The 23,013-nt window shown below is 38.3% G+C and overlaps 1 protein-coding gene across 2 annotated transcripts in view; it reads right to left on the bottom strand.

Moving 5' to 3' along the window:
* NLK (nemo like kinase) overlaps positions 1 to 23,013 on the bottom strand; it is a 49,121-nt gene that overhangs the window by 4,258 nt on the left and 21,850 nt on the right. For both annotated transcript variants that reach the window (XM_082776258.1, XM_082776257.1), the window contains exons 3-9: positions 21,560 to 21,689; positions 19,848 to 19,903; positions 12,544 to 12,650; positions 11,004 to 11,089; positions 9,856 to 10,065; positions 7,118 to 7,219; positions 1,274 to 1,360 (exon numbers count right to left, since the gene is read on the bottom strand). In XM_082776258.1, coding sequence (XP_082632384.1) covers positions 1,274 to 1,360; positions 7,118 to 7,219; positions 9,856 to 10,065; positions 11,004 to 11,089; positions 12,544 to 12,650; positions 19,848 to 19,903; positions 21,560 to 21,689 — 778 coding nt within the window. The remainder of the gene's footprint in view (positions 1 to 1,273; positions 1,361 to 7,117; positions 7,220 to 9,855; positions 10,066 to 11,003; positions 11,090 to 12,543; positions 12,651 to 19,847; positions 19,904 to 21,559; positions 21,690 to 23,013) is intronic.

The raw sequence follows: 23,013 nt of genomic DNA, 5'->3' as shown, positions 1-23,013 counted from the left end.
TGAGGCCAGTATAATTCAGCATATGGCACCCAGAGTTCTTAGAAATCCCTTACGTGTCATGTTTCAGAAAACAAGTGGTGAAGGAAGAGAAGGGAGGAAGGCAGTCAGAGTAAGGGATTAAATTACAGTCTATTTTCACATTAATGTGACTTTTTTGTGCCTAACCCGAGTACTCAGGCTCTAACTGTCCAACACCAAAAAGGAGAACATTCTCCATTTTAAAGAACTGCAGACATCACTGCTATTGCATTTTCAAGGTGTAATGAAATCCATTGTTATAAACAGATTAAAAAAAAAAAAAAAAAAACAGGAATAAAAGTTACTTGCTCAAAAATACAAAGCAAAAACAGTGGCAAAGCTTGAACTAGAACCCGAGTGTCCCAATTCCCTGGACATTTTTTAGATAAAATTAAAATCAACTCTTCTAAAGGATTATCCGTGTTCTTCAAAAAACAAAAACATTTATTCATTTATTGAAATGTGATTTGGGAATAAACAGTGTTCTGAATGTTGGGGGAGATAGAAAGGAAAAAAAAATACATATAAGTTATGTTATAACATGTCTGTGTTTTTGTCCAGTAAAGGTATCTTAAGACTTTTTTTTTTTTTAATTATTTTTTATTCAAGAGGTACTGAACTGCCTTCTGAAAACTTTACCAGTTACAAGCTTCGTCCTTTGCTGTTCAGTCAATTTTCTATTTTTCATTTAAAATTTCAGGGATTTTCCTGAATAACTAAGGTCACCTGATTCAGGTATCAGATTTTCCTGTAACTTTTTTTTTTTTTTTTTACAGTAAGCTCAAAGAGATGAGATCTAATAAATCCAAAGCAGCAAATTCTATTAGAAAAACAGATGCTCAGTGGAAAAAAAGATCCTGCTTTGTGACTGTGTCACAGAAGGAATTTTTCGTGTGTTGCAAGACCATGAACACCCACGTGTCTCTAATTAGAACTGCATCAAAGTATCTGATGTTCTGCTACCTACACCTAGCTAGGAAAAGATAGCATGATTCATGAACACCCTCATCTCTCTCACTCCATCAGAGCTTTCTTCAAAAGACAGATTTTAATTGTGAAATACCCATTCCAGGGGGAAATTAATCGACCAATTATAAGATGATACTTTTATGTCTTTTACAGAACCAGAAGTTCTGAAATGCAATCTAGAAGAAAGTCAGTTAAAGCAACTCTTTACTAACAATATTCATATACATAGCAGACAACCAAAATTTTTAAAATAAAATGTATTCAAATTATTTTAAAGCATACTTACTGGATCGAAGACCAACATTCTGCAAAGGAGATGAACTGCTTCATGAGTAGCTTGACTGGAAAGTGTATATAGGACAGGAAGGGATGGCTGTAAGGGAATATGGGAAAGAAAAGCACAGATAGTTATCCCAGCGGATCCATCAGCCAGAAAATACCTCTATAGCATGCACTGTACTAGAGTTACTGGGGACAAGCTTCGTGCTACGAAGGACATGCACTAGCTAAAGCTACCCAACAAGAGCATAATCACTAACACAGCAACTGCAAAAGAAACCTAACTGATGATTTTTTTCCTTAGTTGAGATGTTAACCCTGGACATGTCCATATTTCAACCACCACATTTATCAGAGAGCAGTTGCTGCTTTAACCACAATACAAACCTACAAAGTACAAGTTTTTTTCTCTCAAACAAACAAATTTGGTAATACCAATAGCTGCCCAATGCTAACAGTCATTCCTCAGCTACAAGACAAACAAATTTTTATTCTCGGTGAACTACTGCTGTAACTGATGCTGAAAAAGTTTTAAGCAATTTTCTAAAACCATTATAAAAGAGTAACCACCAAATTTTGTAGTGCTTTCTTAAATTATAACCACAAAAACATGGCAAGATGGAATCAGAAGTCATCCATGTATAGTCTTACACTTTAATCAGCACATTTCAGTGCTTTTACTGGGAAGGTTACTGTCATTTCCACTTTACATCCAAGGCATGTGGTAGACCAATTCCATAATGCAGTGCTCCCAGTCCCCAAATACATGTCTTCCATGCACATTATGCCATTTTTCGCCTAGCACTTCTGAAGCCTCTTGAAGGGTTGTCTTTAACTTTCACTTGTTATAAAACCACCGCCTGCCTAGTTCTTAAATATTTATTTTCAACGTTTAGTGCAAATGCAGAGTCCTTTTTCTAGGGGAGATATTTATTTCTCTCTGTAAACACTACTTGAAGCTGTGCTGCTGAGAGCTTTGATTGCCCACGTCATTTCCAGTATTTCATTGTTCTGATCTCAATGACTGCCAAATGATGGATTATTTTGCTTTTCTTTACGCAGCCAATCCATATCTAACTGACAGTGTCATCTAGTGCAATTAAAATGACCTTCAGGCATCCAGCGCTTTGTGCAGAAAGAAGCAGGGCAGCTCCCCAGGTCTGAAGGGAAGGGAAAAGGGGTTTAGCGCACGGTGCCTCGGGGTTACAGAGGCTGCAGGAACGCGGGAGGCGATGTGCAGCAGCCGGACACCGGCCACATCAGCACCGCAGACCCGTTCCCTGCTGTACCTCCTCAGCTTGTCCATGCACACAGACGCGCGTCAGCCTGTCCCTTCTGAACGTTTCCAGCTTTAGTTGAGGGTGCAAAACCCTTGCGGCACAAATGCCCAAGTTAGAGCAGATTTTAGCTACATCCAGCGCTGTCGGGACTGCAAGGACACAACCTGCCTTCCAGCTGTGGGCCTGGGGCAAGCTCCGAGCCCCTCAGCAGGGCTCGCTGCCAGGCAGCCGCGAGGACGAGGCCGGCTGCTCCTCCCCTCTCAGCAAGGGCCCCGCTAGTTCGACAGGCAGGTAATATTTTAACTAGGTTTTACCTGACATACGAGGTTGCCATTTGACAACGTTCACATATTCTCTAGTACAAGACTCTGAAATTGACTCTGAAACTGAACGTTAACACAAAGACAGCAACATGCAAAGACAACCCACGCCAATTCCTAACACGAAGTAACTGCTTGAAGATATCCAGAGTGAGAAAGAATCAACAATAAAAACTTTACCATTATATGCCATTCATTTGAAAGCATCAGCTACATCAGGGACTCTCTGGGTTGAGCTTCCAAGATATTTTTTTAAAGCCACAACTATGTCATTTGCCAAAACCAAGCACTGTATTTTTCTGCTTCATTTCCATTATTCATATTCCCAAATCAATGCACAGAAAACATAACACACAAAGAATAAAAAAGTTTCCTAAAAAATTCTACGTAAATTAAATTTGATTAACAGAAAATAAAGTTTTAATTCTTTCACGCTATAATCTTGTTGAATTTGCATCAATAATTCAGTTGAAAAAGCTTTCACTACCTCATAAAGGGTGCATTAAGGCCAGTGCTTTTGGTCACTGCAGTAGAGCGCACTACAGTAAGTCTTCAAAGTAAATGAAGTGTCGCCAAACAACTGCGCAGTTTCTCCTTCACAGTGAAAAAAGCAGTACTGGGGTAGGGGGAGAGTCTCAATTTTCACACTTAGAAGAAAATGAGAACAGAATCCTGCCAGAAACAAAACCAAAAACCCAACCAAGCAAAACCCTGCCCCTTGGATTTAGGCCAGGCACTATTCCAAAGAAAATTCCTACCATGGAGTCTGTTACTGTTCAAGCCCCAAAATTCTTAAAATTTATCCCCAAACTCCTAAAAATTCCTTTTTTTTTTTTTTTTCCCCTTTTGAAAAGGAAATAAACCAATGCGCATACACACAACCACCCCCACATACACCTTGGTTCTCCTCCCATGAAAACTGAAATAGCATTCACACCAGCAAGTGAATGATTAATTGCAGTTGAGGTGGGGGCAGAATACACCAGCCTACGGACAGAAATGACTACAGCATTCTGCAAAAAATTATAACGTCAGCTGAAAGCTAGCTGGTGTACTTACGGGGCAATATTCACTGCCAAACTTAGACCATGTATTACAGCTGCGTGGATCTGCAGGACTTCCAGAACTGCATGAACTCTACATAGACTTAACTGGTATGCGGTGCTAATATTTGGCAGGCATCTATTGCTTCTATCTGTTCAGCAAAGCTAATAAATATAAGTTGTTCAGTTTTTGTAGATTTGTCCATTTGTGTAAAGATTTTAAAAAGTGTCACTGTGGAGGTATAAATCTGCAACACCGAATACAGCACCATGCACTTCTCTGTATTTGGTGCAGGCTATAGCATATAAAGCTGTAATATTTGGTAGCTTCGTATGATTTTCTCAGTAGTAAATACCATCTATGCAAAACAGTACGGTCATCCAGGCTTTGTGATTAAGTAGATTTCACCTGCATACTGGGGCAGAAAAATATGATAGCATTCCTCATTTATAGAGCCTGCTGCATCCAGTACAAACAGGGATGCATTTTTCCACTACACGTATGCCCCTTATTGGCAGGCTGTCTGTCACTCCAGGAGTATCTGCGAACAGCATTTGCTTGGGAAACTGCAACCAAGCCCACTGCTAGAGATAAGAAACAGTCCTGATAAGAGAGTGCTAGCCAGGTAGGAAGAAACTGCTAACCTCTGAATTCCTGTTAAGATTTGATTACCATAGAATCAACATTCAGGCGTTTCAGCAAATATGGTGCATCATACTGGGTCTCCTTCCTCCATAACAGAATGCAAGAGCACAGCAAAGGGAATGAGCTCCAACACATTTTACTTTTAGAAGTGGGTCAGCACGTTCTGGCAGGGAATATGGTAAGGAAATCTGAATCCCTGCTCACGGTCCTCCATGAGTGCAGGAGGAGATGCTCCAACTAGCGCTGCTAGTTGAGCAACCTCAGTTCACTTAAAACTCAGTTTGAGGCACAATTTGGTAAATACAAAACCAAAAAAAGTAGTCTATACAGTATGCAAGATTTTATGACGACAACATACGGGGCTTTGTTGTTGTTGTTGAAATCAGAAACTTGACGCATTAATCTGTTTGTACATAAAGCAGCCCAATACTTTACCCCTTAACTCCTGTTCTCACCTAAATTGATGAAAAATAGTTTGTGCAAGAAAGCAATTGTCTGCTTCAAACGTTTTTCTCTTCCTGTTAATTCCTTTCTAATTAAGAAACGGGTAACATTTAGTTATTTATAATTACTGTGATCTCCATTTTTAAAGATCAAAAGCCATGAATTTGCATTCAAACATGAAGTGTGCTTGACACAGTAAACAGAAATAATCAGTAAAGAAATCAACTAGGTGCACTGTAACCCCTATTTCCAAGTTGCAAATGAGCACACCAGCTCCAAAGACTGTTCAACTTCTGTAGCATTCCATGAAGAATGTTATTTTCCTCGACATGGACCCAATTGGTTATGGGTTGTTTCCTATAACTAATAGGCCAATATATCTCTGTTAGAAACATTTTATACCATTTCAACACACTTGCTTTTTTGCACTCCTGTAATTCAGTGGGTAAAAAACAGTTTCAGTAGCTTGTGGAACAGCCTTCACACTGGGATTAGAAAAATCAGAAGACATTCTTGTATCCATTTCAATTCTTGATAATTAGCCAGGCTTAACAAACTGAAGAAGTCTAGCAAATTCTAAAGTTCTTGCTTGCTCCTATCTAGAGGACAACTACTGCACTTTGGAAGCGTCAAGTGATTATCAGATCATCAGAATTTAAAAAGAACACATTCCATGAAGTATTTGGATGTATTCATATACTGTTATATAAAGTGCAGTGGATGTATTTCTCCCAGTTCCAGGTACTATCAAATTTATTATTTTTTTAAACAACTCAAATATTGAAAGTGCAAGACTATACAGGCTTAAAACTTAGAGCTCTTCCAGCATGTGACAGCAAAAACAGTTAGATTTGATTAGCTTTAAAACCGGCAGAGAAAGTCTTAAGGAAATCCTCCCATTATTAATGTTAAAAGAAAAAAAATTCATAAAATAGAATACAGACCACAATGTAGTGAATCAAGATTGCCTAGGAGGCAGAACTCCCACATTAATAATACAGCAGAATATATATTCAATGCTCATTTCTATGGTAACTTCCTTTGCGGTGAGTAGACATTTGAGAAATTGCTTCAACATGGAGAAAATAAATATGCAAACTTTCCTGGAAAGATCTCACGTATTAACATGTACAGGTTACTCATTTTGTTAATTTTTACTATCTAACAATCACATAAATGGCTAAACTGGGTGGACATACTGCTTTATTACTGAACTAAGCATTCCTGCCTAAGCAGTTCTTTGTGTCTATTAACAGCATGTTTCATTTGCTCTTTTTATTGGCCAGTCAGTATAATGATACCATCCCATTTTTTTCCTGTTGTTTTTTGTTTGTTGTTGGGTTTGTGTTGTGTGTTGTTGTTGTTGTTGTTTTTTGTTGTTGTTGTTGTTTTTTTTTAAATTAAATTCTACATCAGTTATGTTGAATGTTGTATCTCAGTTTTCAGTATGTTGTTAAATCTTTCACAAACAGCGCAGTTCACCCAACAGATGTCTGAGGGGACCCTTGGTGATGAGTTACTGGACTATTCTGTTACAGATCTGGATAATGGGCGATTTACACTTCTAACACTCTTGCTCCTGTCAGTAGAGGAGTCCCTTTGGGGCTTTCTGAACTATTGTGCCAGTTTTAATTTATGTCTCTTGCCAACATTATCACTTACATTTAACATCTTCATTTGAAAAAGCTATGAAAACACTGCCTCTTCAAAAAATGGGGAGGTGGTCGCTTGTATCAGCAAGTCAAGCAATACGTACAAGACAAAAGCCAGAAATGCACTTTACTAGTGGAAAAAAAAACATCTTGCCTGAATTGGAGTTTGAATAACTCACTATTAAGTAGTGCCACTGCAACAACACAACCACCTTTGGAAAATTTAACTCAGTTTACAGGCAGAGACAACTCTGAGATCAGAGATCCAAACCAAATATTTACAAACATACATGCCATGCCATGCCAACCACCTTTTTTCCTCCCCAGCCTGAGAATACAATCAAGATGTAAAACACCGTGACAATGCAGCAATAGCATCCTGCACAGAGGAAATCCTACGCTGTGAAGGCTAAGTGAAGGATAGTCTAGACCCAGTGCTAAGAAGGCCAGTAATCTCCAGCAGTACCTGTTTATGAGGACCCCTGAGTATGTGTGCCTTGGCGCCTTCACAAGCTGTCCTCATCGCTTCCAGTGATGGTGTTCCCAACAGGTCAGTGATCAAATCCAACTGCAGGTACAGAACACAGAAATTTGAGATCTTCGACACTTATTAATATATTTCACTATGATAGAAGATTCTTAATCTAGAGTAACTTAAAGTTTGAATCAATTTGAAACACTATTTTACAGATAGCAAACAAAAGAAGATTAACCTATACATTTAGTAGACAGCAAATGCAAACACTTGTAGCTTCACTGAAAAAAAAAAGATTTTAAAGTTTGGAAGCTTTATTTTGTTTATTGGTTTAGTAATGTATTTTATTGCAATTTCAAAAGTCAACTTTATATCACGAAAAAAACTGAGAAGTGCTGTTAATGATGTGTTATTCATTCTAAAAACCAAACAGTCTCAACTGAACATAAGCATTGCATACGAAGATACCACACAAAGTCATCCCAAACCAGGTCAACTTCTACTTTACACAAATATTTTGCACTTTTCACAAAATATCAACACAAATAATTCCATAGAAGATGAAAAAAAAACTCAGAACTACAGTACAAATGCCTTATACAAAAAAATCCAACATATGGGGAAAATAAGTAAAACAAGCAAACAAACCGTATCTATCTATCTATATCCATCCAGCACCAGGGGAAAGAAGAGGAGTGGTGCTGGCTGTAAGGAACATAAAAACTACCTAAAAAAGAACTAAGATGATGCTCTGCTTAAAACTGCTACCAGCTTTAAATGAAATGACATTTCATTCACCTTTTTAATTTTTAAAAGCAGCAGACAAGCATTCACCTTACTTCTGCAAAAGTATGTGCATATGCTCCTCTACTGAATAAAAAAAGCCAACCCCGCAGGAGTCAAACAAACAAAACAAAAAACTCCTGCCAGTGGTGAGCTCAGCTCCCTGGCTCCAAGTGTTCCCTCGTGACCACATCTACTCATGCTAACGAGCAACTGCCTACCTCTCCTCTGAGAATAAACCCATTATCATCATTACACAGCCCTTGTATGCGTGAAAATAACTCATTGACTGTTGGTCTCAACTTGTGAAACGTGACTACTGTCTACACACCAACCATGCTACTCTTCCCTTGGTGTGAGCAGAAACCCTAGAGGTTGCAGGGGGCCTCGAGGTACGTGCAACTTCCTAACCCTGTACTGACCACGTCCTCGCTGCGGCTGTCATTGCTTCACAGAGGAGTGACAGCAAAATACCTACATTTGTAAGGAGAGGGAAAACTAGAGAGAAAAAAAAATCCTAGACCTTGAGGTTTTCGATGTGGGAAAAATATGATTTTGTAATACACACATGGAACAGATACCATAAAAGCCTGGTATATTCACAAAAAATAGGAGGTGCTAGATAATCAGAAAAAAATAGGAGGTGCCAGATAATCAGAAACATTTTCAAATATGGTATTCCCTAATTCTCATGGTAGTTTATCTCATGTCTTAATTTTTTTGTAAGAAATCCTATAACATTCTTATCCACAGTTAGCTATTGTAACTTGAGTAAGTAACCTAGATATATTCATTTATTTCAATATTCTACTATCCAAACTTTAAAATACCAAAATCACCAGTTCCAGTCTGCTTTTGTAATGCAAAGCTTTATGAACTTGATCACAGTTAGAAACTGCAGCACAGTCAGTTTTAAAACTCTTGCCTTACTTCTACCAGGAAAACTTAGTAACACTACTATGGTGCCAATGGTAAGAGCCACTGGACATGACACAGTAGTGAAAAAATATATATATGTGCACAATGCAAAAACATTGCAAATTACAAATGTTTAAAATAGCACATCAGTGTGAATAATGTCTTTCAAACCCATGAGAATACTTCGTGCATAAACAAACAAGAAAAGTATAGGGTTTGGAATGTCCCTTTTAACAAAAAGTTTGGTATGTGTTTTTATTTCTTGCCAGTCAATGTAAGTCATCTCACAATTTTGCTGCTATGTAGTTTCTAATCTACTGATGAATACTAAGGACATGAAACATTTTTATGACAGCACATCTTGTTCCTGCTCTTAGATAAATGAATAAAAGCATCCATCCCTAATACCTTACTGCAGACATCACTGTGGATCTACTTTAAAAATAACACTTCAAGAACAGTAGAGATACAGGCATGTTGCATTAGTTTGCTTACTGCTGGAGTGTTGATGACATGTTCCAGAAAATCGAATGATTTTACACCTAGCAGTAGCTATATAAGATGAAGAAAATAAGGAACATCTCCTTACATACCTGACCACTACTACAATGAAGTAGTCTGAGCAAAACTACCTACTGGTGCGTTTTGAATAGTTCAAGTGCCAATACTGTATCTTCAGTAATAGATTGATAGAAACGTGTTACTTTTTCATATTAGTTGTTACGAAAACCTTGACGCCACTTACATCACCTTTACCGTATCTCAGTAGACTACAGTAGACTTTAGTAACGCAGCAGATTTCAGGGGAATATAACTAATACATATTTCAAAAGCTAATGTTAATAACCACTTTTAATACTGTCTAGAAGCTATCATTTCAGTGTTTCAAAGTAGTTTTTTTTTTGGTTTTGTTTTTTTTGCCTGTGTGTAAACCAAGCAAAATAAAAGCAAGTTTGAAATTCAAAATGCATCAGTAATAGACTCCACAAAGTTATGCAGTAGATTTTTAACGGGAAATTTAATTATACCTGCTGAATGGGACTCTGTGCCTGAAACAATATTCTTCGCCCAAGTAATTCTGCAAAGATACAGCCTACAGACCAGATGTCAATAGCATTGCTGTAGTGACGGCTGCCCATCAGGATTTCTGGAGCTCGATAATACTGAGTGACAACTTCCTGAGTCATGTGACGAGATTCATCTAATTCTTCCACCCTGGCCAATCCAAAATCACAAATCTAAATTGAGAAGGTAAATAAAAAAATTAAAATAACCAAAACACTTAATGCATTTCAAATAGGTAACCTTGTGGTAACGAAGTAGGAAATTCCAAGCCAGCATTTAAATAAATCAGATAATCTGTTGTAACTGCATAAGCAAAGGGAAAAGGGAATAGGAAGAAATTACACTACTTTGCTCCGCATCCATTTATACTCTCTACAATTTATTTGAAATGACAGTATATTTTTATTTGGCATTACAATATTCATAATCTAAAAGAGTACAAAAAATTGCAGTAAAAATAATTACATTGGCAACCTCTTGGGTTCAGAATATTTCATCCCAAAGCAGATTTCATTTGTTCATGATATGCCTCAAAAAGTTACAGAAAGATTCAACCTTCTCTCACTTTGGCTACCTCTGAGGATATTTTTTTAATTTCCTTAACCAGAAGGGTTAAGAAAACAGACCAAAATTTTCACAATTTAGAATGCTTAGCAAATCAATGTAAACAAAACTTAATTTATTGGTATTTGGCATCACTATTCAACTTGTCTCAGCCCTCCAAAGTTTCATATACCCAAGAAGACAATGGAAGAATCTCGAGCATACTGAATTGCCTTTATAACTAGCACACTGAACACTAACACATACCTGTAGAAACTGCCTGCCTTTCTAAACTGCTGAGGGCATGAGATATCCCACTCAAGTCAGACGAAAGAATTGTGTCTGCTTTGCTTTCATAGATTTGGGGAGAGGTAGAGAGAAAAGGGAAATGGAAGATGTTCATTTCATTTATATTTATTTTTAAGAATCTGTAGGTTTTTTTTTTCTTTTACAATGACTTTACAGGAAAAATGTTCATATTAAATGGTTTTGTTTAAAAAATTAGACACATCTGATTGATAACGAACAGCATACACATATGTACATTTTCAATAAATTTAAGTAGCACCTTAAGAACACAGTTGCTGTTCACAAGTAGGTTCCCTGGTTTAATGTCTCGATGTAAAATGCCAGCAGAATGTAGGTATTTCAGACCTGAAATATTAAACGAAATTAAAATAAGTACCTCCTCTTCCTTCTCAAAAAAAGTTTAAGGCTGACAACACTTTCCTGAAAGGTCCTGCAACTCCGGATGAGCAAAGACTTCCCCATTGACTCATCTTAATGCAATTCTCACTTCAATTATCTAGTGCATATTTGACCTCTCAATGAACGTAAAAAAACTTTTGGAGGTATACAAACCAGACCCAGAGAGTGATTTAAGCAGTCTTTTTTGTCTTCCCCCAAAACAAAAACAAACCTAAACATGACCTCTCTGGTTATGACATGGATACTGTGGTAATCACAGTATCCATGTCATAATCGTGGAATACCGACACGGCTCTTACTGCTCTGTTTCCCAGTAACAATTTTAATTTCTGCAGCACTAAAATTTGACTTAAAAGTTTCCTAGTTCAGAGCAGCACTTCAGAAGTAAACTCAGATTAAATCCAAGCTAAACTGCATCATCTATATGCTAAGTGAGCATATAGATATAAAGCAAATAAATTACAGCATTAAACTGGGCAAACACAGCTCTCAGGTCAAATGCAAAATGAAGGAGAAGTCAAATAATGCTTGAAGAAACTTCAAATGACAATTTTGCATTGCCATCTGGATAACAAATAAGAGTTTTGACCATTTCCCCAGCCATCATAAACCAAGTAATCACACAGGCACAAATGCCTTTTGTCCTTCAGGTGGGTAAATCTTTTCTCTAGCACAACAGGTACTATCAGTAGCCTATATCCACCGGATATCATTCAGATTCCTTTGCTCTGCTCTTTACAACAGTACTACCAGATAAAACTGACTGCTTACTGAGAGCTTACTCCAGTGAAACTATGCAAATAAAGCCAATGGAAATGCAATTGGACTGACAATGATCAGATGTTCAAAAGGCAAGCAAAATAATCTAATTTCTTGGATAGAAGTTTCCAAATAAACTAAAAAAGATCAAAACAACCATGCTTTAAATCATCGTTGTAGTAACTTGTTTTAGATAAACTTACACTTTAGTGGTCAGCTCCCTGACAATTTAAACTAGTGTTCCGAAAAATGCATTAAGTGCATATATTTATATATTTACTGGTTTGGTTCAGCCTAGGTGTCCTTTCTGTACCTTGATTCAACAAGCATCAGAGGACTGTTAAAACACACATCCCTCCTGAACTTCACTCTTTCATAGACTGTTAAAAATCCTCTGCGGATGAAGCCTTGCTGTCTGCACCCATGTACTATAACAGAAGGCAGCAGGGCTGCCATATTCTTGTAACTAGAATAATTAGTGCTTGCTTAATTCATAATATGAAATTTAAAAAAAAAAAAGGCCAAGTTTCCATAGGAAACTTATTTGAGATGAGGACATCTTAAAAACAAACATTAAGAAACAGAGAAAGAAATATAACTACTACATAACTTACATTCATTTTCAAAGAAAAAAAAATTACCTCTTAAAATCTGGTAAAGAAAAACTTTGACATGATCCGAGCTGAGTGGCTGAGGAGAGACGATAATCTTATGGAGGTCACTCTGCATCAATTCAGTGACAACATATCTTCAATTTATTAGTTAAGGCAAAAGCAGAAAGTCCAGCATGTAATCTCTTGAAACGTTTACTCTAACTTAGAAATTCGAGCTGTTACAGGTCAGAGCTATACAGTAACACAGAATAAAGCTTCTTTACGAAACAGAGGTCAGTCTCCAAACTCTTAAAAGAATGAAAATAAATAATAGGTTGTGAAAGAGAAAAGATTATTCAATAAAATACTATTTGCATTAAGGTAGTTGTTACAAAATTATCCCCAAGTCCAATCACGACTCAGAAAACAAAATAAAATTCTTAATGTAATTAATGGCATGTCGAAATTTTAATTTTTCCCTTATAATCCGTAAACCACAAATTACAAGCAACAGAAGTAGCACCGTCAGAGTGGACATATATCAACATGACACGTGCAGGCCTGTGAAAACCTGTCATCAGAAGTTCTTTGCAGGCTGCTGCGTGTCCAGTTACGCAGACTGTTAGGAACACACACACCTCCCCAAAGCTGCCCAGTATCTGCTATTTCACCTTTGCAAGCATCACGTACACACGCATCCAAACCCCAGCCATAAAACCTCTTCTGAGTTATAACATGAGAAGAGAAAACTAAGACCAACAAAAATATTTTCTGTCTGAAGGAAAAATGAAAAACCAAACAGAGTCCAGCAGCTGAGGTGCCGCAGACATGGCCATAGCTGGGCCCTCTGACAATTTACAGAAACAGCTGAAGGTACAAAGAGATACAAAATGCTGTGGCTTATCCTGAGGTGAGGTGTAGATTAAGAAGGGCATTATGTTTATTCAGGAGACACTGAAAATACTAAAAATAAAATGTTTCAAAAATGGAGGAACATGGAAGACACAAGGAGCATATCTTAACCCACAAAATCAATACCACTGGGCCAATTTCCTGAACGTGTTACGGTAATAAACACTTGCAAAAGTTCAAAGCAAAACCACAGCATCTCAACTTCCAGGAAGAACTCAACTTGCAACACTGAGAATTTTGAAAACACTTATTTCAACTTTTACATCAAATAAGCTGGGTAAGATGACTAAGAAATATTTCTGCTTTAAAAGTTACCTTTAGCAGTCCCAATTGAGACAAAAAAGCACATCTCTGATGTAACATTCACAGCTGCAGAAGGTAAAGCTCGGCTGCCAAACGTTAATTAACTCCTACTTGCAGCACCACAAACACCTCACAGGCTGCTGCGCTGAGCACGGAGCCGCACCAAGCCCTGCGACGTTCGAGGCAGACAAAAGCGAGGCGGAGAGGTGGCACACGCTGCCAAGGTCGTGCAAAAGATCAAGGAGAGTTAGAAATAAAGCTCCGTCTCCTGGGCCCCAACCTCATCGCTCCCCTGGTGCACCGGGTTCACTCGCAGCTCAAGGCAGAGCGGCAGGCAGCGGGCTCAGCCTTCCACAAGCACAAAGGGATCGCCTGAAGGAATCAGGAACACCCCGGTCACCCTCCTCACACCGACGTGATCGCACGTTGGCTTACTGCTCTACAGAAAGGAACAGGGGTTTGCTTTACGTGAGCAAGTCGCAGCCTTCAGTGCTACCTGTCCTACAGACCTGCTGTGCAGAAGCTCCGGTGACTTCACGACCTCGCAGGGGCATTTTTAAGTGTGCCCTGGCCTCCTCTCTGACACCAACGGAAGGGAACTAGGTCAGCCCCGAGGCTTGGGTTTGGTTTTGCTTTTAAATCTCACCATATCCTGCAGGAGCCTTATCAGTTGGTTCAATGCTCTTCATAACCAGCTCTGTTACATATCATGCCTGAAATACAATAGCAAACCCCGACTTCTGTTGAGATATTTATCTCTGGGTAACACAGTAAGCAAGTCAGCGTCAGCAGAAACTTCTACTTCTTCTTCCCATTATCTGCAATTAATCAGCACAGGTTAAACCGCACTTACAACCATCTAGAGAAAACTTAAACTTTCTTTCACCTTCTGTTTTTCAACTTTGTTTTTCAACTTTCTGCCTAATCAATGTTCTCTTTCCATCTGTTGCTCTGCATAACCTACCTGATTTAAAAAAAACAACAGCCAAATTGCTCACCTGTCACTAGCACACCACACAAAAATTCATTTTAGAAAATAAATATCGCCAGCTTTCTGACCTGAAATCCCAATTACAACTGCATTCCTAAAAAAGTTATTAACATTACTTCATAAAGAAAAAACTAACCCTGTAGCACCGTAGTTTCTAGTCCTCTAATTTTTCTTCTCCATTTGCAAAGGCCCTCTTAAATATTTATACCAGCCTTTTTAAATTTGATGCTTTACCTTCTGGCTGCAATACATCTTTGCATTTCATTTTTAATGTAAAGTATTAAAAAAATCCAAAAGCATTACTCTGCATTTTATTATGATAAGATTTCTGTTTTGCTACACCACAAATCCTCCTAAATCTCAATCCTGAGCATAATGTCTCCCAGATGTCTCAACTAGTTGCCATGCCAACTAAAGCAGCTTAAATTAAATGAGGGCCTGAAATGGCACCTGCACCACTCCAGGTCTGCCGCGCATTAAATAAAGCTCTCTTGACAGGGGCTCAGAGGTGCCATTAACTTGAACAGCAGCTATCTGATTATTGTCTCTAGATAATTTAATGAGGGTCTCTAAACAAGAGCAAAAGCAGCACTTGCTTGATGTTCCTGCCTTTTATAAATGTGGCAGCTTCTTAAACAGCTGGTGCCCAAGTGGGTCAATGACTTTACTCCGGCCACTACTATAAATGTTTAACAAAAACAAACTGCACAAGCCCTGGGGGATTTCTGTCAACTACTCAGACAGGTATCTGCATGCTTTTTCTTTTTTTCTTTCCTTTTTTTTTTTTTTTTTTTTTTTAACACACACAGTATGCTGGCTATGAGGTGGTCACTGGAGCTGTAACACGCAGCTAAGCTGAACATCAGTACCAGATAAAAATTGCAACTGACAGCAGTAATTAGTTAAGTAGCTGTACAAAATTAGAACTACAAATGTACCAATTCGCTTCAGAATAATTACCAAGGCAAATGCACAGCCCAGAAAAACGTCACTTACTCTGACTGGGAGACTGCTGAGTTGGTAAGTTTTACACAGTGACAAGCAAATTTTAACAAAGAATAGAGTACTGTGATGCAATATTCTCGTAATGACTCAGATTCTTCTTCACTATGTCTCCGCATACTACAAAATTTAATTTTACAAATATTCTTTCCTGGGATGAGGCCAGCATTTTGTGAAAAAGTTCTGGGGTAGGTGGATTAGCAGGATGCCACCAGTGGAGGGGAGGTGTGTATCTGCAGGACACTAAGAAAGACTTGTAAAAAAAGAAATCCTCAAAGAAATATGCTTTCTTTTTTAAAAAACATTATTTCTAGCATATTTCAAGATTTTCTATAAAATGTGGACACAGGAATCACTCCTATTTTAGTAGGTTATAATTATTTTTACATTTGGATCATATCAAGCTTTGTTTCTGATGCCATCTCTGCTCTCTTCTAACTCTCTGCACACCTTACAGCCTCTTCGTAGAGAAAGTTCTGTAACATCTTCATTTCATATCAATGTCCAAATCACACCCCCACAAAAAGATCTGGTTCATTTAAAAAACTGCATAAGAAATATTAAAAGTTAATTAATCTAGTTACTACTGGCAGTGTGTTTGCTATGGAGTCACCTCTAATTATGCGAGGTAGAAATGGCAATCTGTGGCACATGTCAAAGACTACAGAGGAGCAATAGCACAAGGTTTTTGGAAGGATGTGGTTTTGGAGGCAGAAAAAGCACCCCCCGCCCCCACCAAATCAATCAATCAATCAATGAATTAAAAGGTCAGTTCTTAACACGAGGAAGAAAACACTAGAACTCTGTCTGAATCTTACTTCTGCGTAAGGTCAGGGCTTTAAGCTCTTGCCGATTTCCTGATACTGAGAAAATTCAGCCTTTCAACCTAATTCAGCCAGGGCACAATGAGAGGAGCATCATCTTCGTGTCCTTCCTCTAGACCCGCTCCAGCAGGTCCATGTCCTTCTTGTGCCGGGGGCCTGAGCTGGCCGCAGGCTCCAGGGGGGTGTCACAGAGCGGAGCAGAGGGGCACAATCCCCTCCCTGCCCTGCTGCCCACACTGCTCTTGGTGCAGCCCAGGGTACAGGTGGCTCATGCTGAGCTTCTCATCAACTTGCACTCCCGACTCCCTCTCCTCAGGGTTGTTATCAAGAATGTTAAATAGTGCCAGTCCCAGTTTACTACTATTACTAATAATTTATTCTACAAATATCTTTTAAACAGATTTAAAAAGATGCAACACCAAATATTGGTGCACACAGTGAAGAGTTCCTACTCAAAGTTAGCAGCTTAACCTTCTCTCAGATTGTCACTTCAGGTTTTTCAAAAACCAAGTAATAATCCCTAAGATAGAAATTAAGATAAGTTATCAAGTACCTACAAAAGATTTAAAATTAACAAGACAGAGGGGGGAAATATCAGTCTATTTTTACTGAGTCATTGACAGCCAGACACATCCTGCTAGCAGATTCTGCTTGAAAGATAACTGCTAACAATACCTGATATTCAACTTGAAAACCTCTCCGGTATTTTCCCATGAGTACACAATCTTCTCAATAGAAATAATTTCACATTGATGCATTCCAGGGAAAATCACTGTAATACCAGTATACTTAGATTCAGTAAGTTCCATGAGTAGTTCGTTCTCTTATTAAAGGATAATTACACAGAGCAGACAGCTCTTGGTTGAACTAACAGCCTATTCTCTTTTAAAAACAAAAACAAAAACAAAAACAAACAAACAAACAAAAACCAAACCAAACCAAACAAAACACAAGTCTGTAGTGTCAGCTGGTAATGCTGTACAGCTTTTCAAGCTGGCCTTTAGATATACTTTCACCGTAAGAAGGGACCTTGAACTAATGTCACCCTGCAGAGCCAGCTTCTAATCAATTAAATCCCTCCTGCAGAAGTCTGTCTGGTGCTCATGCATACTTCTGCCCAACTGAAGACAAAATTTTGGGCTTGGGGGATATGCTTGCACGTAGATAGAGCTGACTCCTAGAATTACATTCTCAGTTCCAAGCAATATTATCCAACTGGATACCGCAAATACTACAATAAAGGTATTACAACTTTACTGCTGAATAAGGTGAAATTTTAAACCCCTGCAAGAGCTGCTCTTGTTACAGAGCATAGAGCCATTTTGGTTGACGGTTCATTCAAGCAGACATTTGGACTCTTTCTGATGCAGTTTACTGGTATGACAACACATTTTTTTCATTACCTGTATAACGAATGTCAAGCTATTCTGTTCACAAATTTTTCATTAAGAATCTAAAAATCTAAGTCACAATTCTTCCTGATCCACCCAGAATATAAACTGTTGTGCTACCATGTGCAAAATGGCAACCCGTAGCCTTCTACAGAATATACTAATCCTCTTAATCCTTCAAGCCCTTGTTCGATTTGCTTGTGTGGAACTTGCTGCAATGACATTTTAGAAAGCTACTCACCAAACAAGAAGGCAGCCCGTTCTAAGGATACTGGGAAAGACCAGGGAGCAGGAGCACACTGTACGTGGTATCCCAGCGGTGTTATCATCATCCCTTTCACTGGCCGGATGAACAGTATTTACTCCATAAGAAGTAAGGAAATAGTTCTGGCACCTCTTAACGTGACCAATGGGAAGGAATTGCTCCACACCATCTCTTTTACTAGCATTAAAATCTTTCCAAGTTAATATACAAGACTGACAAAAGTTACATCTTTTCAACTAATTCTAATATTCACTTTAACGGAAAAAGTCTTCTGTTGTGAAAGTGGAGCATCAAGGAACTAGTGGATCAAAAAAAAAAACCAAAGTTTTCTAGGCCAGGTCCCCCAGATATGGACTCCAGTTACCTAACCTTCTTAATACGAATCTGAAGCAAGTCTGTATGCTACAGTAAGCAGAAGCACATACAATTAAAAATGTGCATAGAAATTGAAACACCTATACATTCATTTTTCTTGTGAATTTAACTATCCTAAGTGTACTTACTGCAATTACTGCAACAGAAAGGAGAAAGATGATTACAGAGCAAAGCTTTTTATAACCAATATTAGAGTCAGGAAATTCAACAAATAATAAAAAGAACACAGGCCCATAACATACTAGTTGGAATGACTTAAAAATCAGTTAACCGTGAAAGAAACTACCATTTCTGGTTTTATATACAAAACCTGGCAGTAGCTAAGCTTATCCCAGGGCAGACAACCCTTAGTATGATTCCTGATCTGTAGCTAGTGAAGGCTGCAGGGAAGAACAGAATCACTCCAATTTTAAATCAGTAATGATACATATATGTTCTAAATCAATCTTACAATACTTCAATATTCCTAGACACTTTCTGTACCACAACAATCTGTACATAATTCACTGCATTAATTTCTAGCGATGTAACAGGCTAATTACTAACACAATCTGCTCTGAGTCCCAGAACTTCTCTTCCACGAGCCAGTAAGAGCGCAATCCAGCTTAACGAATCACTTAACTCCTCAGGATTTTACAACGCAGAAATTCCCAGCCCCAAAACAGTTTACCCAAAGATTGAAAAAGGAAACAAAGCAAAGCAAAACATTCTCATGTCATGTCATGACGAACAAACAATCTAACTTTTAACATGGTTACCCACAGACAGCACATAACTTCGTACCAGTGACACATCCAACAGCACACACTCTGTGAGATCTGTCTTCTTAATCAAGATAGGAGCTGAACAAAGAAAGCCACAACCCAACTAATCTGCTGAAGCATCCCCAAAAAGTCATGATTTCAAAGCATGTGTGACAGCAGTGCTTTCTGAAAGCACCAGAAAGTATTTTAAGGTACTGATAGGAAGATAATTACTAGATATAGTTTTCAGATAAATATTTTGGAGGATTCACAATTGGCAGCAGCAGTATACACTGGTAAATGTCACAATGCACTGCATTTACTGGCTCATATATATTGAGAGTTTCATGTTCCAGCGCTTCTCCAATGCTAACATTAATCAAGATTTCTTAAAAGTAGATTCCCTTCTTCTAACAGAGCTGTTCAGATACAGGCTCAAGGTTTTTGTACTTCCATTAGACAGGTTCCACCAGCTACTTGCAGTTTCTAAGCTAATGAAGATTACACCTACCTCAATTAGGAAGCTCTATTTTATATTTAGGATACATTTCTTCAAAATAGTCAATGTGTGGAGGCTGGAGTATGTCGAGGGCTGAGAGTACCTAGGAAACACCACACAAGATCAAGACCTACCCCAGTCAAACAAAAAAAAATCCCTTTCAAAAAGACAGTCAGACTGCACCTTTCTTTCAGAACACATTTTATGTTACTCCACACCGACAGACCAATATTCTGTCTCAGTGGCGTGTGAGTTTCATAGCCCATCTAGTCAGACTTTTTGTTCTGTACATTCAGGTCTCTGTTTCCTTTCCTTCCCCCCCTCCTCCTTTGTTTTTAATTTAAGAAAAAAAATCCAGCTGTTCTGGTATTAGTTTGTAAGCACAAGTTAATCTATCCACTATATTTTTTTAATCTCAAAAATATATAACCATAAAATATTGGAAAGAAGTAATTCTAACAGAGAAATGCAAAAGAAAAAGATACTACACTTTTTTGTCATTCATTTTCAACTATTCTTTGATACACTGCTTCCACGTAGGAATTAACAAAAAGCATGTTCACATACTGAATCAGAAGCTCAGACCTAAGTTCTCTGTGAAAGGCAAAAAGGCAGAAAAACAGCAGCACAAAATTTACATCCTCTCACAGGAAAAAAATACTACCTGCCTGTAGTCTTTTAGGTCGTGTCCTACGCATATCATTTGGGTGAAGTTCACAGACTTCAGTGGTTATCAAGCATGAATTTTGACTGCTTACACAGATGTTTTTATTCAATTTTAGTCCCCAGTAAAAACTCCCCCATAATAAAAATCCTGGTAAGAAGCAGTTGAAGATCCCAGTTCAAAAGAAGTCCTGTCCCAGAACATCTCCCAGGGACGGGCGATACCGTGGAGGAGGAACTCCTTGCAATCTGGCACTAGCTCACGAGCCAGTCCATCTCTTTTGCATCCCCACTAACAACACTTATCTGAATCCAGGGCTTAGTCATAAATAAAATCTTTCTTGGAATATGATACCCTCAGGTAAAAAAAAAAAATAAATAAAAAGAGCTATTTTGCGAAAGGAGGACAGGCAGTGAAATAAAGTTCTAAAACAGATTCCCACTTCCTGAACCAGCTCCAGCAGGAGACGGTGCTCCCAAGATGCTTGTTACTGCGCTCCAAAGGGAGAGGTTACCACATGCACAGTTGCAGCTGTGGAGCAGTTACTGAAAGTGCTTTTTTTATTCACTTCAGACACAACCATAAGGGAAATTCAAATCATTTTTAAATGGTTTAACTTAATCTAGCTGATTTAACCTAAAGAAGATTTAGGAGTGCTTGCACAGCCACTCTGCTGGAAGAACTAAGAGCACAATAAACTCTGACAAAGGGGAGAGGAAGATGGAGTGAGAAACAGCTTGGAAGCAAAAGCGTTTCCAGCTGGCATAGCTTTGTGCAGATCGAAATTTATCTAGAGCCTAAAATAAAATTAGGTTGAAGTGTATTGCCTATTTGTAACCATTTTGGAGGAAAAGTGCGAGTACCCCTAGATTCTCGACAATCGAGTTTTTAATTTTTTACAGTGTTTACAACAGTAGCATCTGAGTTTCCAGGAAATCTGGTGAATATAAAATTAAAGAACTTTTAAAGCATGTTAGATATTCTATAACTTAAAATAATATTAATAAAAAACCTTCAGCTACAGCTAGCACCATTTTACAATTAGGCTTTATAATATACTTCAAAGTTACTTTGAAATATGTTAAAACTACTTACATTGTCATGCTTAAAAAAACACAACATCTTCAACTCCCGGAAGACCCTTTTACAAGAGACCAAATTTTGGAAGACGTTGGGCATCTTTTTGAGTGCAACTCTCTTTCCATCTCGTGGATCTGTTACTGACCTACAGAATAAAAGATTCAGAACATCACATACGACTGTTAGTCAACTTCTCTACATCACAAAAGAATATTTTAGAGTTCTTATCATTGTCAACTTAGACAGTGAGTCAAAAAAATGCAATATATATTGTAGAGGGAAAAAAAGTATTAAGCAAGGGTGCTGTGCACCGTATTTTAGACTGTATAACATGTAGCATGATCATTCTTTGATTAGAGTACATATACACATACGCAGGCAAGCTTGGGTACTTCTAAGTGGCTCGACACACACCCATGGGTGCGTATGCTGCCTGCCACTGGCATACACTGCAGCTGGAGATCAACAGCTCGAGCCGAGGGGCAGATGTGACCACAAACATCTTCATCTCCCAAGGCAAACCTTATTATGAGTAAAACATGTCTGAGCTACAGAGATTTGATTTTGTCAGGACTACTGCTTTCTTCTTCCTCCCAAAACAGGGTGAAAACTTTAATAACCCCTTTCAGACGGCACAATGGCAAGTATAAGGCTATTACTTGATCTATCCCTAAATCACTTTGCATCTGGAGATGCAACAGCACATGGACTCTTAATTTTCCACAAGTGTAAGGTGGGCATGACGCCTGTCTTTTTCCCAAAGAGCTTATGGGATGTAAGTATAGTAGTTCAGAAATTATAAGGTGCTTTGCACATGGCAAGTGTTTTAATTTAAACTAATTAGATACTGAAAATAGAATTTTATAATGAGAACCAAAGAACTAGAGCAAGGAGATTATGGTGCCTCAACTCCCTATCACTGTGTTTAAGGTGAGGTTGCATGAATCTCACTACAAAACAGGGTTTCTAGATCTTCAGTCATTCGGAACCTTTTATTTTTTCCTGCTTATTTTTACTGGGATGGCCAAAATAACCTTCTTCTCAGCACACTCCTCTAACCATGTAAGAATCTACATCCAGCCATGGATCCTGATGACCACGTTTGACCTTAAAAAGTTGCTGCTTTTTCTGTCATGTGAACCTCATGCAGATATCACAGAAAGCTCTCTCTTTTGTCCCAGGTCTCTGCTGTTTTAAGCACTTAAATACAAAATGAGAACTGGCTAAACAAAGAGGTCCTATCTCCAAGCAGCACCTCTGTCTTCAAAACACACACCAATAAAGTCCAAAACATCAGAAGCAGCCCCTGGCACCACCGTTTGGGAGTCAATGGGGAGCTATCCCAGCACACCCAGCTACACCACTTCCAGAACAGCCACTATTTATTTACACTTTAAATAGGCGAGAATAACTTGGGAAAATTGATGCCAGACTATTTCTATGTTGGGAAACACAAAGCTGAAAATAAT

Source organism: Aythya marila, assembly GCF_965140915.1.
Source record: "Aythya marila genome assembly, chromosome: 20".
Lineage (NCBI taxonomy): Eukaryota > Metazoa > Chordata > Aves > Anseriformes > Anatidae > Aythya > Aythya marila.
Note: the sequence above shows the minus strand (reverse complement) of the source record. Positions and strands in the feature narration are given on the sequence as shown.